This window comes from Anabrus simplex, chromosome 3, assembly GCF_040414725.1.
Source record: "Anabrus simplex isolate iqAnaSimp1 chromosome 3, ASM4041472v1, whole genome shotgun sequence".
Classification (NCBI taxonomy): Eukaryota; Metazoa; Arthropoda; class Insecta; order Orthoptera; family Tettigoniidae; genus Anabrus; species Anabrus simplex.
In genome coordinates, this window is record NC_090267.1 from 14,282,916 (window position 1) to 14,301,381 (window position 18,466).

The 18,466-nt window shown below is 39.1% G+C and overlaps 1 protein-coding gene across 1 annotated transcript in view; it reads right to left on the bottom strand.

Annotated features, from left to right (window-relative positions):
- Nucleotides 1-18,466, bottom strand: part of LOC136866944 (oocyte zinc finger protein XlCOF6) — a 54,041-nt gene that overhangs the window by 17,940 nt on the left and 17,635 nt on the right. Inside the window, exon 3 of the mRNA XM_067144033.2 lies at nucleotides 5,219-5,323. Coding sequence (XP_067000134.2) covers nucleotides 5,219-5,323 — 105 coding nt within the window. The remainder of the gene's footprint in view (nucleotides 1-5,218; nucleotides 5,324-18,466) is intronic.

Sequence of the window (18,466 nt, forward strand, 5' to 3'; positions counted from 1 at the left end):
GGTGTTTTTGTCTGAGACTTGCCACTAGGACGACATCGCCGAGGTTCACAAAAGGTAGAAATCATGCCAGCGTTTGGTCCTGACTTATCTTACATGGTAATTTGTAAAATACTGCATGGTTCTTCGCTAGATCACTATTCGTTACACTTCTTCATTTAAATACCTTGGAATTGTTATTACAAGGGTGGTCCGGAAGTCTTTACAGTTATGGATCAGGATCTTCATATTTCTTACGTTTCTCTTCTTTCCTCTCCACTGTATGCATATTTGGATGTTTCCAGTACTTCCTCTTTACATTTCCAACTCCTGTTTCCATTATAAACTCTGAACAGATTATAAATCAGCCCTATACACAATCAGATTCTTCGCTGACCTACTTACAACCAAGACTGTGGCTGAACTAATGACAATGCCATTACAATAATGGGCTCCAGTAATGCAGGGTCTGACAGGTGCAGTATTGTTAGATGTTTGTTGGGATTGTAATAATAACCTCCAAACAATGTTGGGGAAGCCTTGCAAGACTGGAAAAATACATTAATGTTTGAAATAAAAATGTTTTGAGCCATCTGTAAAATAATGGATTTATTAAGTTTTGATCGCAACAAATATGCACATGGAGATAGCAAGTTTTGATTAAAAACATTATATTCTAGAATGTATTTATGATGGAAAATATTGAGTTTCAGTAATAAATAGTAGTAAGGTTCGATGCAGCCCAAGAAACCAAGCATAATTCGACATAAAACAGAATTTAAATTTTTTTGGAGATACCGTGTTATGAAAGGTAACTCTACTCATATTCATAAAAAACCAGAACACCTTAAAAGGCCACGGACAGGAAGTCCATATTCACAGGACATACACATTCATATGTTCTGAAGAAATCATTAACATTTGAACCATGTCGGCCCTCAGGTTCAAGGTCCGCGTCGATATCTCGATGCAGAAACATGACTGGTAAAATGTGCCTGCGACTCTCGTTGTTAAAAGCCAAAGGCAATAGATCAGAGTGACCTGAGCGGCCGTGCAGGATGCCTCGCACAAATATGTGAGAACTGTACTTTCAAATGAGTGAGTTGGAAAGGGGGTGCATTATTGGCACGAGAGAATGTGATGCATCCATCTGAGAAATTGCTGCTCATGTGGGATGAAGTGTGTTGGCAGTGCAGCAGGTATGTACGGAATGGTTCTCAGAAGGTCATAGAACATGACGAGATGGGTCTAATAGTACTCCCCAGACCCCTCCCACCCCCCAAGAAGATCGACACCTCATCCAAATGGCATTGCAGGACAGAGTACGTCCTCCTCGGCTCTGGCACAACAGTGGAATATGTAACACATCATATACTATCAGGAGTGACAGTCTGTCGCTGTTCATTATGGTCTGGGATACCAGCACGTCACCAACCTCTCTGCCCACCTTTGACTAATGTGCATAAACATCCTAGACTGCAATGGAGTATGGAATGATGTCACTGGGGACAGAAATGGCAGCAGATAGTGTTTCAGTATGAATCCAGGTTCTGTTTGTTTGAAAATGATGGCCACATTTTGGTTCGCTGCAGACAAGGGTAGAGGCATCGCACTTACTGCAATTGCACAAGACATACAGAACCAACTCAATGCCTTCTGGTATGGGGTGCTATTCATACAACCACAAATCACAGTTGGTGCATGTCCAGGGCACTGTGACCAGTTTGATCTACGTGAATGACATTGTGTGGCCCGTAGCCTTACTCTTTCTGCACGATGCCGCAGACACCATATTTCAGCAGGACAATGCGCAACCACATGTTGCTGCATGAACACATTCCTTCTTGTTGTCGCAGGATGTCAGATTGTTGCCCTGCCCCGCCCAATCACCGGAGTTGTCGTCAATGGAAAATGTGTGGGATATGGTGAAACAACAGGTGCAGTGCTGGGACCCAATGCAAACAACCAAGGAAGAACTTTGGAACCAGGTGAATGTAGCACTGATGGCTATACCGCAGGATGCCATTCGTACCTTATACGCGTCGATTCAATTGTGCATGGAACAAGTTATCAGTGCCCATGGAGGACCGAGTGCCTACTAGGCAACAGGACACATGCTGAACCTAGATGACTGAAATACTAATTGTTTCAGCATAACATTATAATGAACATGTCCTGTGAACATGAACTTCCTATCTCTAGTCATTCAAAGTGGTCTGTGTTTTATGAACATGAGCATACAGGATATAATACACAGCCCTATGCTCAGTGATAGCGAGGAGTAAACTGACTGCCAATACGAAAGAACACAAAGTCCCTCTCCTCACCACGAGCAAATTTGTCTATGCTGTGCTTATTATTATACCAATAGGAGCAATTAGTCTAGTGCTTGAATTAATTTTCTTGCAGGATTAATGTCAAGAGGAGCCACAACAATGACAACTGTTTATAATTCAAGGAAGGATGCACGTCCCTGTAAGGCTTCGTCTTCCTAGAAGGCAATGCTGACCCATGGATGCCTGCACTCCTGGTCCATTTTAGGCTGGAGTTTGACTTTTGTCATCCATCATATTTGCCATCTGTCTGCAGGCATGGACAGTGAGTGCCTCCTAGTAGAAGGCCTAACAGTTAGCTATAAGGAAACAGGATTCATGATTGTCGACATCTAGCCCAGTCTTTCTATATTGTTTCACGGGGTGGCAGAAGTGTTTGGAAAGAAGCAGAGGACACAAACTAAGATGAACCCCACGTGCATGCAGACTGCCAGAAAGTACGAGGGACCGAGGCAAAAGTTGGTTGGTGCATTTTTGTGCCCTGTTATTCCAGTGGATGCAAAGTTGGATGGAGGCATGACCCAGGTCATGCATACGTGTTTTGCTGAATGGACGCAAATGTCAAAGACCACCTGCCAACTACAGGCCACCCGGGATGGTGCTCCAGATAGCGGACTGCAGCACTGAGGTGGAGGCAGCCTCCCCCCTGGTCTCTGAGGCTCCATGGCCTGCTAGCACCTCCTCCATGATGCTGATGTCTCAACGTGTCTTACAGGACAGACAGGGACTATATCAGGATGTCCGCACCCAGGAGGAAAAGGAAGAGATAGACAGCCCATGCCCTCGAGTACCTAGGCTTCGAAATGGGGAAACACCACAACAAGGTCTCACTCAGCATCGTACAGAGATTGTCACCAAGAAGAAGGTACTAATTCTGCACCAGGAATAAGAACAAGAAGCCGGCACACCAGGAGAGGGCCTACCAGCCACAACCTATAGCTGAGCCCAGGGATCAGTCAAACTTGTGACCAACCAGCAGAAGACCTCAACAGAAAGCAGCAGTGAGTTGAAAAATACATGTCCCTCTCAACAGCTCTCGCCTCCGCTGTATGACCTGGGACCACCAGCAGGTTACCTGTGGGTTCACGGTACGATATAACCACTGTACTGGTGACCATCACCACAGAGTTACTCAGCATCTAGGCGGGCATCGATGTGCACCCGTTGTGCAGGAGGCTACCCAGTGTCTCACGACAGTTGTGCCAATTACTGGGACATGGCACGGGTGCAGAGGAACGAAGCCAACTGGTACGAACCCATCAGTGGCATTAGGCCCCTCTCTCAGCAGACATGCTCTCATTATCTGGGACTGAAAACTTGGTATGAGAGACCCGATTGTCACAGGATGTAACGTCTCTCGTGGCATGGCTCCATAATTGGCAAGGTTTGTGTTTTAGTCATAACAGTGGCCAAGATGCACTGATCCCTTGAGACAATAACACAACGGGATAAGACAATGGACATGACTTGTGCATGACACACTATTTCACTACTAACAACCTCAGGACCATCCAGCTTACATCCTTAATGAATATTGAATTTTCACCACCGCATAGTAGTCTAAATAAATTTTCAAAGTGTTAGGTCATGTTCTGTACATATGGAACAAAAATGGCCAACCAGACACCAGTGAGATCCAAACGTAGAACCACTGAATTTTGTGTTGGTTGCTGTATTCAATTGAGCTATGGTGGCCTAGGTCATATTTATTCTGTTGTTCTGTCTTACTACTGCCATCACACTATAGAGTGTGTGCAAGTCACCTGTTGTGGCCAAGTCATGCCATTGCTGTAGAAAAAAGGCGATCAACAGTGTCCTGATACTGGACTTATAGAGGCGGCTCATTCTGGGATGTGACAAACCTGGTAATCTAAATGCCACTGGTTGTCGCATAGTCTCCAAATCAAATTGGTAGCACCAGGTCTTATTGCCTGTGATGATGATTTCAGAAATTATGAATCTCAGTCGCATGTATCAATGAAATTTTCTGCAATTTCCATCCTTGCTGCCATCTGCACATCAGTCAACGTGCACAGCACAAGTGTAGAACTGATATTCCGATTACCCAAACTGCTATGAATGGTGGTGTTCACACTGTCCTCGCTAATTCGTAATTCCTCTGATATCCTTCTTGGAGACAGTCACCGATTTTGTGCTACTATCTGTCGCACTTACTCAAAGTCTTCAGAACTTCTGCTCACTGATGGTTGACCTGGAAATGACACAAGATTCCTATCCCACCCAAAAGCATTTCGACAAGTCGTTAACAAAATTTGGTCTTCCTGTTTCTGTCGCATACACTTGTACCAACATGACATGTATCTCTATCACCGTTTTTTCCAATTTGTAATAAAACTTGATGGTTACGTTGTTCCACGGCACTATGGGGTTCAATGCTATGTGGTGCTTCTTGAGATGTCTTGCAATCCACATGTGCATGTACCTAGTGTTACCACACGTTGGTCCATTCACCGTACTTTTTCACACACCTTGGATAATAATCCCAAATGTTAGTACTTGCCACAGTTACTCACTACCGATCAATTATCAGTGCAGATATACATCAATGCTGAAATTAACACTTGTTGGGTAGCTATAGAATATTAAAGCAATTTTTCTTACTCTCTTTCATTTGGAACATAACATGTTGTGCCAAATACCTGCAAGTACGCGTTCCTAGTTAGCTCTGCAATTTAAAATTAAATAATTTGCTCCTTTCTCCACAGAAAGATATAATTGCTTATAAACAGACATCCATAAAACTTTCTTCACAGCATTCTGATGATCTACTGAACAGAATTTCATTCAAGTTTAAAAGAGTAATGTGAACATAAGAACATGATTTTAAAACTCCATTCAAAGAACAAGGATGAAAGTGCTGGAATTTTATTTCTTATAATTGAACTTACCAATGGCATGACATCCTTGGATCCTGGATCCTCCGGAATAACTGAAGTCTGAGATTCAACCTTCACAACACTGCCATTCTGAGCATCATGACTTATGCACGTATCCTAAAAAGAAATAACAATTGAGGATTGCAACTAAATTACTCAAAGCAACTACAGGACTGTTAAAGAAATTATAACATTCTACAAAATGAGGAGAAAATCTCCCTCATTATTGAAAACAGGATGTTGATATTTTCCCATTCAAACAGTACTTTTTACACATATCATAGTCCAGTATTCACAAGAAAAAACAAGGCAGATTTGACAGCAGTGAATAAAGTGGCCACTCCCCAAGTTGCTATTGACTGTCAGGTGAAAGGGTTACAATTGGCTTTACATCACATTAACATAGATAGCTCACACGGCAACATCAGAACAGGGAAGTGCTGGGAGTTGGAAGGAAATGGCCATGGCCTTAATTAAGGTACAGCCCCAGCATTTACCTGGTGAGAAAATGAGAAAACATGGAAAACTACCTTCAGGGCTGCTGACAATACAGCTCAAACCCACTATCTCCTGATTGCAAGCTCACAGCTGGGCACTCCTAACAGCGTGGCCAACTTGCTTGGTAGGTGAGACAGTGTATCACAAAATTATTGTCTGTTTGTAGACCAGAAGATTCTATCAGTGCTTTATCATGAGTGGCATGCTGTGGGTTACCGTAGTCACATCCTAGTTCGTGCACCATGGGCAATGACCGAATGGCTTAGTATGTGGTCCTGAGAGTTGGGATACCAGGTGCTAGAGAATGGGAGTGGCATCTCGGACTTATTCTGAACTATGGCCCTCCTTGTGCTCAGGTGGCCAGGACTACGCAATTCACTGGTGGTCCCTAGCCTGTTTAGAGGGGAGATCCTCACTTGGACTATGTGTAAGTAACAGTAGCACCCTGCTTCACATAATTTTTCATCAAGCATACTCAGAAGGTTTTAATCAAGCCTTGGACCTATGGAGTAATGGAGTCTGTAACCCATTTGACAGGTGAGGGACTCCTTGGAAATAACACGGTGAATGAAATGGAATTCCATGGGAAGCTATCAATATTAACCTGCCAGTGGTCGCTATATGAGCAAAATACTCACGGTCATTGAAAATCTTCTGCTCTTTTATACAGCATGTAATTTCGAAGTTGAGCACTGATGTACCTTTGCACTGCAGTTTTTAGAGATGGACGGATGCACTTAAATGCACATCTGTGACCTTGAGAAGGGTCAGGAAGGGAGGAATTATCAGCGACCATCAACGGTGAGCATTTTGCTTCACGCGTGACCAGTCACATTGGCGCTAATTTCGGTGCGTGTTACAGTTTTGCTATTGTTGAATGTTGTTTTATAGTTGAAACAGTTCTTTGCAACTTACTGTATTAATGTGATGTGTAATTAGTGAGTGACGATGATTTCAAGTCGTGACAATTTAGCTTGGTTTGATGAAATTCCTAGTAATCAACTAGAGGGCGAGAACAGTGCCTTGAGTAAGTGAACATAAGACAGATATTGAACAGTCCGAGACAGAAGAACGTGCTGATGCAACCATACCTAGAGAGCAATCTGTAGCTGGCGAACAACATATGTTGGAGGTAAGTGAGAATGTCATGTTTGGTGACAATGTTTACATAGGGAAAGATAAGGTGGCAAAGTGGGGCGGACGCCCACCTAGAAGTAATCCACGCTCAAGTACTCGTGCTGAAAATATAGTTACACATCCTTCCTGTGTAAAGGGCATTGCAAAAGATGTGCAAACTATTTTAGAAAGTTGGGAATTGTTTTTTCATAAGTTAGAAGTAACAGACATGAAAGTAGTAAGAATGATTGCTGGTACAAACAGGTGGGAACAATGGCAGGAGGGTACTCGGAATGAGGAGATAAAGGCTAATTTAGGAATTAACTTGATGGATGAAGCTGTATGCATAAACCGGCTTCATTGGTGGGGTCATGTGAGGCAAATAGAGGAGGATAGGTTACCTAGGAGAATAATGGACTCTGCTATGGAGGGTAAGAGAAGCAGAGGTAGACCAAGACGACGATGGTTAGACTCGGTTTCTAATGATTTAAAGATAAGAGGTATAGAACTAAATGAGGCCACGACACTAGTTTCAAACCGAGGATTGTGGCGACGTTTAGTAAATTCACAGAGGCTTGCAGACTGAACGCTGAAAGGCATAACAGTCTATACTGATAATGTATGTATGTATGTATGTACAGTTATAACCATTTGAGATTTATTAAAATTTGTAATTTTATTTGTAACTTTTAGTGTTCTTTATAATTATTTGAGATTTATTCTTATGTTCATTATATGTGCTAATATATTTATGCCTGAAATCGGTTGGTATTTAGTATGTAAATACGTCATATCATACCGTGAGCATTTTGCTCAACGTGTGACCACTCGCGCTATTTTCGTTCTAACGACCACTGGCAGCTTAATGGTGCTTAAAGAAGAAAGTAGAACTGGCTGAGTCAGCAAAAGGGATGCACCTGGATGTGAAGAGATTATAAAGTGTATCTGATCAGTTTTAAAAAGGGAAGGATAGAGTGACGGGGAGGACTGTTCATCAGGAATAATATTGTACATAACCTAGTTGCTGTTAGGCAAGTGAATGAGCGAATGATTTGGGTAGATTTGGTGGTTGGAGGAATAAGGATGAGAACTGTCTCAGTATATTCACCATGTGAGGGTGTAGATGAGGATGAAGTAGACAACTCTTAAGCAGCATAGAGGGACATCATAGTGAGGGTCAACAGCGAGGACTGAATAGTGCTAATGGGCAATTTCAATGCGAGAGTTGTAAATCGAACTAAAGGATATGAAAAGGTGATTGGAAAATGTGCGGAGATATAGAAGCTAAAAATAACGTGAAGCATTTGCAAGATTTCTGCTCTAGTATGGGATTAGCAGTTACAAATACATTCTTCAAGCACAAGGCTGTTCAATTCAGTACTACAAATGGGAGGGTAGGAGCACCAGATCTATAATAGACTATATCATAAACGACTTTGAATTCAGGAAATCTATCAGGAATGTGACGATATTTCAGGGATTTTTTGATGATACATACAACTACTTGATGTGTACTGAACTAAGTATCTCTAGGCCTGGGATAGAGAAAGTGCAATCTCTCTGTAGACGGATAAGGGTAGAAAAACTCCTGGATGAGAAAATTAGACAGAAGTACATGGATATGATTAATAAAATGTTCCGAACAGTGAGCAGTAAGCAGGTGCAGGGTATAGAAAGAGAATGGGTGGCATATAGGGATGCTGTAGGAGAAACAGCAAGGAAATGTCCAGGAACAACTGTGTGTAAGGATGGGGAAAAAAGCAAATATCTTGTTGGAATGATAAAGTGAGAGCAGCTTGTAAACATATAAAGAAGGCATATCAGAAGAGGCTCCAAACAAGGACTAATGCAGACAGGGAGTTGTATGTAGAGGAAAGAAACAGAGCAAAACAAATAGTTGTTGAATCCAAGAAATTGTGGGAAGAGTTTGGTAATAACTTGGAAAGGCTAGGTCAAGCAACAGGCAAACCTTTCTGGACAGTAATAAAGAATCTTAGGAGGGGAGGGAAAAAGGAAATGAATAGTGCTTTGGGTAAAATCAGGTGAACTCCAAATAGATCCCAGGGAACCACTGGAGAGGTGGAAGGAATATTTTGAAAATCTTCTCAACGTAAGAGGGTATCTTCCTTGTGATGTCTCAAATAACCAGGCTCATGGGGAGGATGGAAATGATGTTGATGAAATTACAATTGATGAAGTGGAAAAAATTGTAAATAAACTCCATTGTCATAAAGCAGCAAGAATAGATGAAATTAGACCTGAAATGGTGAAGTATAATGGGAAGGCAGGGATAAAATGGCTTTACTGACTTATAAGATTGGCATGAAGTGTTAGTAAGGTACCTTCAGATTGGACAAAAGCAGTAAATACACCTACCCATAAGCAAGAGAACAGGTAGAATTGGAACATCTATTGAGGTATTTCATTGATCAGTATAAATGGCAAAGTGTTCACTGGCATCTTGAAAGGGAGGGTGCAATCAGTGGTTGAGAGGAAGTTGGATGAACACCAGTATGGTTTCAGACTACAGTGGGGCTGTCAGGATCAGATTTTCAGCATATGCCACGTAACTGAAAAATGCAATGATAGGAAGAGACAGTTATATCAATTTTTCGTAGATCTAGAATAGCACATGACAGAGTATTGAGATAAAATACGTTTCCTGTACTGGGAGACTATGGAATTAAGGGCATATTATTGAAGTAAATCAAAGGCATTTATGATGACAGTTGGGCTGCAGTGAGAATTGACAGCAGAATGAGTTCTTGGTTCAAGGTACTTTCTGGGATTAAACAAGGCTGTAATTTTTTACCTCTGTTCATAGTTTACACAGATCATCTACTACAAGGTATTCAGTGGCAGGAAGGGATTGAGTTAGGTGGAAATGTAGTAAGCAGTCTGGCCTATGCTGACAACCTGGTCTTAATGGCAGATTGTGCCAAAAGCCTGCAGCCTAATATATTCAAAACTTGAAAATAGGTGCAATGAGTATGGTATAAAAATTAGCCTTTCAAAGGTTAAAGTGATGTCAGCAGGTAAGAAACCCAAGAGAACTGAATATCAGATTGGGAATACAAAGCTGGTACACGTATTTAATTTCAAGTATTTAGGATGTGTGTTCTCCCAGGATGGTAGTACAGCAAGTGTATTGAATCAAGATTCAGTAAATCTAATGCAGTGAGCTAGCAATTGCAATCAACAGTATTCTGTAAGAAGGAAGTCAGCTTCTGGACTAAACTATCTTTACACTGGTCGGTTTTAAGACCAATTTTGCTTTATGGCAGTGAAAGCTGGGTGGACTCAGGATATCTTATTCATAAACTAGAAGTAACAGACTTGAATGTAGCGAGAATGATTGCTGGTAAAAACAGGTGGCAACAATGGCACGAGGGTATATATAATGAGGAAACAAAGGCTAAATTAACAATGAACTTGATGGATGAAGCTGTATGCATAAACCAGCTTTGGTGGTGGGGTCATGTGAGGCAAATGGAGGAAGACAGATTACCTAGGAAGATGAAGGACTCTATTATGGGTGGTGAGAGAAATAGAGAGAGACCAAGATGATGATAATTAGACCGAGTTTCCAATGATTTAAGAGATATAGAACTAATGAGGCCTAATAACTGGTTACAAATAGAGGATTGTGGTGGTGATTAGTAAATTCACAGATGCTTGCTGACTGAAAGTGAAAGGCATAACAGTCAATAATAAAGTTGTATTAATATTATGATTATTATAAAATTGCTATAGATCTTGTTATACATGCCTGTACGGTATGATACATGCTCATAGAGGAAGGTCTAGAATATTTACTGTTATTGTGTAAATGGCTCATCATGGACGGAGCACTACGATATATATTGTTACGGTACTGTATAAAAATAGCTGCTCATAGTAGAGGGAGGCTATTGTGTAACAATAGCTGGTCATAGAGGGAGGCCTATAATATCTATCTATTGTTATTGTGTAATGACAGCTACTCATAGAGGTAGGCCTACAATATCTATTGTTATTGTGTAATGATAGCTGCTCATAGAGGGAGGATATTGTGTAACAATAATTGTTCATATATGGAGATCTACAATATCTATTGTTATTGTGTAATGATAGCTGCTCATAGAGATAGGCTACTGTGTAAAAATAGCTGCTCATAGAGGAAGGTCTATAATATCTATTGTTATTGTGTAATGATAGCTGCTCCAAGAGTGAGATCTACAATATCTATTGTTATTGTGTAATGATAGCTGCTCATAGAGGGAGGCCTATAATATCTATTGTCATTGTGTAATGACAGCTACTCATAGAGGTAGGCCTATAATATCTATTGTTATTGTGTAAAGACAGCTACTCATAGAGGTAGGCCTACAATATCTATTGTTATTATGTAATGACAGCTACTCATAGAGGTAGGCCTACAATATCTATTGTTATTGTGTAATGATAGCTGCTCATAGAGGGAGGATATTGTGTAACAATAATTGTTCATATATGGAGATCTACAATATCTATTGTTATTGTGTAATGATAGCTGCTCATAGAGATAGGCTACTGTGTGAAAATAGCTGCTCATAGAGGAAGGTCTATAATATCTATTGTTATTGTATAATAATAGCCGCTCATAGAGGAAGGTCTACAATATCTCTTGTTATTGTGTAGTGATAGCTGCTCATAGAGGGAGGCTACTGTGTGAAAATAGCTGCTCATAGAGGAAGGTCTACAATATTTATTGTTATTGTACAATAATAGCTGCTCATAGAGGAAGGTCTATAATATCTATTGTAATTGTGTAATGATAGCTGCTCCAAGAGTGAGATCCACAATATCTATTGTTATTGTGTAATGATAGCTGCTCATAGAGGGAGGCTACTGTGTGATAATAGCTGCTCATAGAGGAAGGTCTACAATATCTATTGTTATTGTATAATGATAGCTGCTCATAGAGGAAGGTCTACAATATCTATTGTTATTGTGTAGTGATACCTGCTCATAGAGGGGGGCTATTGTGTAACAATAGCTGCTCCTAGAGAGAGGCATACAATATCTATTGTTATTGAGCAATGATGGTTGGCTCATAGAGGGAGGTCTAGAATAGCTGTTATTATTTTGTAACAATGGTTGCCATAGAGCAAGGTATAGAATGTCTACTATCACCATTTAGCACAGGCTGCTTGTAGAGAAAGACTTATGATATCCATTGTTATTAGATAACAATGAGTGCTCACAGATAGGGGCCTAGAATTCTCCATCCACATGAGATCACCCTTGAGCAATGGCATTTAGATGAATCAGTCCATTTTACAATATTGGCAGATATATGGGTTAACCTGGAGGAATATGTCTTTTCCTTCATTTCTCTTAGAAACCATATGATGATATTCTATTCTTTAGAAAAGTAATTATCTATTCATGCCCTGCAGAGTCCCCCAAAAAATAATGAAATGTACACGTCTCAAATTAGTCAAGCTGCACTATTGGGTTAAAACCCCATGCTTGAGGCCATTGTAATGTAGTTGAAAAGTATACATTTTTGTTCAAAGAGTATATAACACTTTGTATTTTTTAGTTTTGACCAAAGACCTGTTCCAACCACAAACGCTCTCACTTCAATTGAGAGATGTGCTAGCACACATTATGTTGATTTTGTTCTCGGATTGTTTGGTGAGTAGATGTGTGCAAGAAGTTGCATAGTTATGGTATAAGGAAGGGGCTGTATTTTAACCGCATGGTATATCTTGCATAATAAGACATAAGTTTCTTAATAAGCGGAACCAAAGAAAGAATATTTTGAGCTATAGGCAATAAAATGAAGGGATGAAAGAAACAGAAGTTGTGTAGTTTTAACAATAATAACCATCCGAGTACTTCAACAGTGGTGAGGTGTAGCAAATTTCACTTAAGGGATTTGTTGGCCAAAAACCTATTAAACATGGCATGTTCAAATGAGAAGTGCTTGTGAAATATTAATTCATACTAATGTGATTTGTAAAGAATATTTGTAACACCTGTAATAATCTGTTCTTATAATCTGCGTTATGTCGCAGAACATAGATAGGTCCGATGACAATGATGGGATAGGAAATGGCTAGCAGTGGGAAGGAAGTGGCCTTGGTATTAACTAAGGTACAGCCCCAGCATTTGCCTAATATGAAACATATTTAGACCTGCTGACAGTGCGGTTCAAACCCACTATCCCCGAATAAAAAATGAATAAATTATAAAATATTGCATTATTTAATAAATATATAAATAAATAAATAAATAAATAAATAAATGAATAAATAAATAAACATTTTGCACTAGTATGCTATTAGTTCATGTTATTGGCAGGATCAGATTTTCAGTATGTGCCAGGTAATTGAAAAATGCTATGAGAGGAATGGGCAATTGTGTTTATGTTTCGTAGATCTAGAGAAAGCATATGACAGGGTACCGAGGGAAGAGATGTCGCCATACTGGGGGACTATGGAATTAAAGTTAGATTATTAAAATCAATCAAAAGCATTTATGTTGACAATTGGGCTACAGTGAGAATTGATGGTAGAATGAGTTCTTGGTTCAGAGTACTTACAGGAGTTAGACAAGGCTGTAATCTTTCACCTTTGCTGATAGTAGTTTACATGGATCATCTGCTGCAAGTTATAAAATGGCAGGGAGGGATTCAGTTAGGTGGAAATGTAGTAAGCAGTTTCGCCTATGCTGACGACTTGGTCTTAATAGCAGACTGTGCCGAAAGCCTGCAGTCTAATATCTAGGAACTTGAAAATAGGTGCAATGATTATGGTATGAAAATTAGCCATTCGAAGACTAAATTGATGTCAGTAGGTAAGAAATTCAACAGAATGGAATGTCAGATTGGTGATACAAAGCTAGAACAGGTCGATAATTTCAAGTATTTAGGTTGTGTGTTCTCCCAGAATGGTAATATAGTAAGTGAGATTGAATCAAGGTGTAGTAAAGCTAATGCAGTGAGCTCGCAGTTGCGATCAGCAGTATTCTGTAAGAAGGAAGTCAGCTCCCAGACGAAACTATCTTTACATCGGTCTGTTTTCAGACCAACTTTGCTTTTCGGGAGCGAAAGTTGGGTGGACTCAGGATATCTTATTCATAAGTTAGAAGTAACAGACATGAAAGTAGCAAGAATGATTGCTGGTACAAACATGTGGGAACAATGGCAGGAGGGTACTCAGAATGAGGAGATAAAGGCTAATTTAGGAATGAACTCGATGGATGAAGCTGTACGCATAAACCGGCTTTGGTGGTGGGGTCATGTGAGGCGAATGGAGGAGGATAGGTTACCTAGGAGAATAATGGACTCTGTTATGGAGGGTAAGAGAAGTAGAGGGAGACCAAGACGACGATGGTTAGACTCTGTTTCTAACGATTTAAAGATAAGAGGTATAGAACTAAATGAGGCCACAACACTGGTTGCAAATCGAGGATTGTGGCGTCATTTAGTAAATTCTCAGAGGCTTGCAGACTGAACGCTGAAAGGCATAACAGTCTATAATGATAATGTATGTATGTATGTATGTATGTATGTATGTATGTATGTATGTATGTATGTATGTATGTATGCTATTAGTTAATACATATACTGTACATATCAATGCCTGAGAATGAAAGGGTTTTTGCAAGAATGTGTGTGATGTAATCTGCTAAATGTTTACAATTTTCTCCTGAAAAATCATAGATTTTGAATTGTAACCCTTTCATTCTTGGCCATCAATATATCTATCCTTTTCATTTTTTGTTCATTCTCTATAAAGTAAAGTCCTTATCTGGCAACACTAGTTGTGTGGAACTCCTCTTGTTCCTTGCAGCAGAGCTCAGACAAAACTGTACAATGAGACATATAACTTATTTATTAAATGGTAAGGTCAGTATGAAGAGAGCTTGTACATCACATATACTAAGGACTATGAATACCAAAATAAGTTGAGGTACCGTGTGGTGACAGAGAGTAAACAGACTGCATGGTTTAAATAGTGATTTAGCTTGTATACCAATATAGCTGGGTTCTCCTTATATCTAAATTGTGGCAGTATGCTACAGATTGTTTGTCCACTCTTTTTTCCTTTATCCCTTTCGAGAGAATTAACTTGATTGCATTATTATCTGTTTAATTAACATCAAGTAATGATTAGTTACTAACTGAAGCAATAGCCTTTAATTCACAGCCTGCTTTTTCTCCCCTTTTTTGTCCGTGGCTTTACGTTGCACTGACACGGATAGTTCTTATGGTGACGAGGGGATAAGAAAGGCCTACGAGTTGAAAGGGAATGGTCGTGCATGTGCTGCTACCAAATGGTGGAACAAGACACCAATTACACATCACCACCTTCAAAAGTCAAATGTGAACCCTACCCTGACGTACAAAAAACAAAGTGTAAAACAATATAGTACGCACCTCGTATACTTGAAAAGTGCTATTAATATAATTTTCCTGTGCACCAGCTGTATATAGGCTACAAGAAGGCACATGACTGTGTAGGAAGAGCCTTCATATATGGATGCTCGGAATAATTTGGATTACCTAACAAAATTATTAGACTGATATAAATGACCCTGAGAAGTGAGGTGAAGGTACAAGGTATGCTTTCACGAGAGTTTAATGTGAATCAATAGGTGTGGCAAGGTGACCATTGTCCTGTATACTCTTCAACCTTAAATTGGAGAGAGTGATATGTAATATCACAATTAGCCAGAAAGGAACTATGAGGGAGTATTTGACTGACAAAGCAGGGACATTGTATAATCAACAAATACAATATCTGGCTTATGCAGATGATATAGCATTGATGAGAAGAACTAAACAGGATGTAGTAAGAGCTTACAAGCAAATTTAGATTCTGTTGAAGGAAACAGGTTTGTGTGTTAAAGAATCAAAACAAAGTATATAATAATGAGGGGAGATAGAGTGTATTATTGTGATTTAAGAGTAGGGAAAAAGGTTTATCAGAAAATGCAATTTTTAAAGTATTTAGGGTCTCTAAAAGTACTGGAAAGTTTAAGAAATGCCATTAAGATCTTAAACTCGATGATAAGAAATTCCTGATATTCACATTTTTTTCATATTCAAGCACCTAATGAATACAGGGACTGAATTTCTCATGGGATAAGGAGACCACCCTTACCAAGTGCCAATGGCCTCCTGGGAGGGTGGATGAGTGGGTAATAATACAGGGCACTTTCTTGCCCTAGAGGTAGGAAATTACCTCTGAAGGCAGATGAGCCGCTTTAGTGCAGGTCAACGGCATAGGATAGAGAAAGCAACGGGAAACTATCCCATAAATGATTTATTAAGATTTCCCAAGTATCAGCAGTATGATGGAAGGCTCTTTAGAAATTATTCTGTATTAGTCCTCCATTTGGATGTCTGGGTGAGGACAACTGAAGAGATGAAGCAAAGTAAATACAGTGGAGGAGAGAAAAGAATAGCAACATGGAATGTGCAATCGATGATGAAGTGTGAAAAGTTGGAAGATTTGAAACATGAGATGAAAAAACAAAGAATGACATTTTAGGAGTGTCAGAAGTAAGCAGGCCGGAAGCAGGAGACTTCTGGAGTGGCGATATTAGAATAATTAATTCAGGAACATCATCTGACAAACCAGGTCAAGCAGGAGTAGGAATAGTCCTAAATACTGAAATGAGCATATGAATGAAAGGATATGTCCAATTCAATTAAAGATTAAAATAGAATACAAACAGAACCAAGAGATACAATAATAGTACAAATTTACATGCCAACAACTGGTCACGATGATCAGGAAATAGAACACGTATGAAAAAATAGAAAAACCTATTAGTAGAGAAAAGGTGAGGAAAACCTTATCATACTAGGAGACATGAATGCTGTAGTCAGAAAAGGATCGGAAAATAACATAGTAGGAAAATATGGACTGGGAATGATGAATGTTAGAGGTGAAAGACTAATAGAATTTTGTGCTAAAAATGAACTTGTAATCACCAATACATGGTTCAAACACCATAAAAGAAGAAGGTACACTTGGAAAGCACCAGGTGATATCAATAGATATCAAACTGATTACATAATAGTTAAAAAGAGATTTATGAATCAAACAAAATAGACCAGAAGCTATCCGGGTGCTGATGTGGAAACAGATCACAATCTTGTTATGATGAAGAGCAGGCTGAAAATTAAAAGAATACAGAAAAGAAATACCAAATGTTGGCAAATAAGTAAATTTAAAGATGAAAATATTGCTGAGGCATAGCAGCAGAAAACTGATGAGATAACTAAAGCAGAAATAGAGAATACTACAGAAGATTCACAGACTCAAATTAAAAAAGATCTGACAGAGACAGCTGATGAAATTTTGGGGAAAACCAAAATACCACCTAGGAAGGAATGAATCACTAAAGAAATTTGAGATATGATAGATAAAAGGTGGTTCTCAAGAGCTTAACAAGATCGGAAGATAAAAAATAATATAGAAGATTGCACAATGCACAGGAAAGCAAGAGTAGCAAGAGAAAATTATTATGAGGGTACATGCTCAGTGATAGAAGAGAAAACTACTAAAAGGACATGCAGATTATGCATATCAGATGGTAAAGATTTTCTTTGGAAAGATATGTAACAAAAGTAATGCCATAAGTAATGCAGAGGGAGTAATTCTCGATGATGATAGCAAGATTGCAAACAGGTGGAAAAATTACATTGAAACCTTGTACGAGGATATAAATCTACAAGATAATGAAGTTCTTGAGGAAGAAGATGAAGTAACAGAAGATAATATAGGCTTCAACATAATGAGAGAGAAATCTGAATTAGCTGTAAGAAAATTGAAGGACAATAAGGTGCCAAGCATTGATAATCACAAAGCTGAATTCGTAAGGGAAAGCGGACCTCATATGAAGGAGATATTGCTTAAACTTATACAAAACGTCTACATGGAAGGAAAACTACCCGCTGACATTGGTATAAGGATCATGACACTTTTTATCAAAGAAAATGGCAGCAAAACAATGTGAACAATATGGCACTATCAGTTTAGTCTTCATGCATCAAAAATTGTCACCAACATAATATTAAGATGAATTGAAGACAATCTGACTGAAGGCCAGTTTGGGCTTGTTAGTGGTAAGAGTACAAGAGAAACTATACTGGCTTTGAGATTTATACTTGAAAAAAGATTAGAAAAAGACAAAAGAACTTATTTATGCTTTGTGCATATTGAAAAGGCTTTTGATAATGTGTATTGGATAAAAATGTTCGAAATTCTTAAAAACATAGGAGCCTCATACCAAGATAGGAGAATAGTTTGGAATTTGTACAAAAATTAAAACTACAGTAATTAAAAATGGAAATGAACAAGAGGAAACAAACATAAGGAAAAGAGTTAGACAAGGATGTGCTTTGTCGCCCACGCTTTTAATGCATACGTCCAGAATGCACTGAATAAGATTCAAGAGAACTTGAGTGCAGGAATAAGGATACAGAGTGAACAAATAAATATGATTAGATTTGCAGATGACAATGCCATAGTTGCAGACAGTAAACAACATCTCAAACAAATAATAGTAAAAATGGAGCAAATAATAGTTACCAGTAATGAACACAACATGAAAATAAGTAAGACACAGACGAAAGTTATGGTCTGCAATATAAAAGCAGAC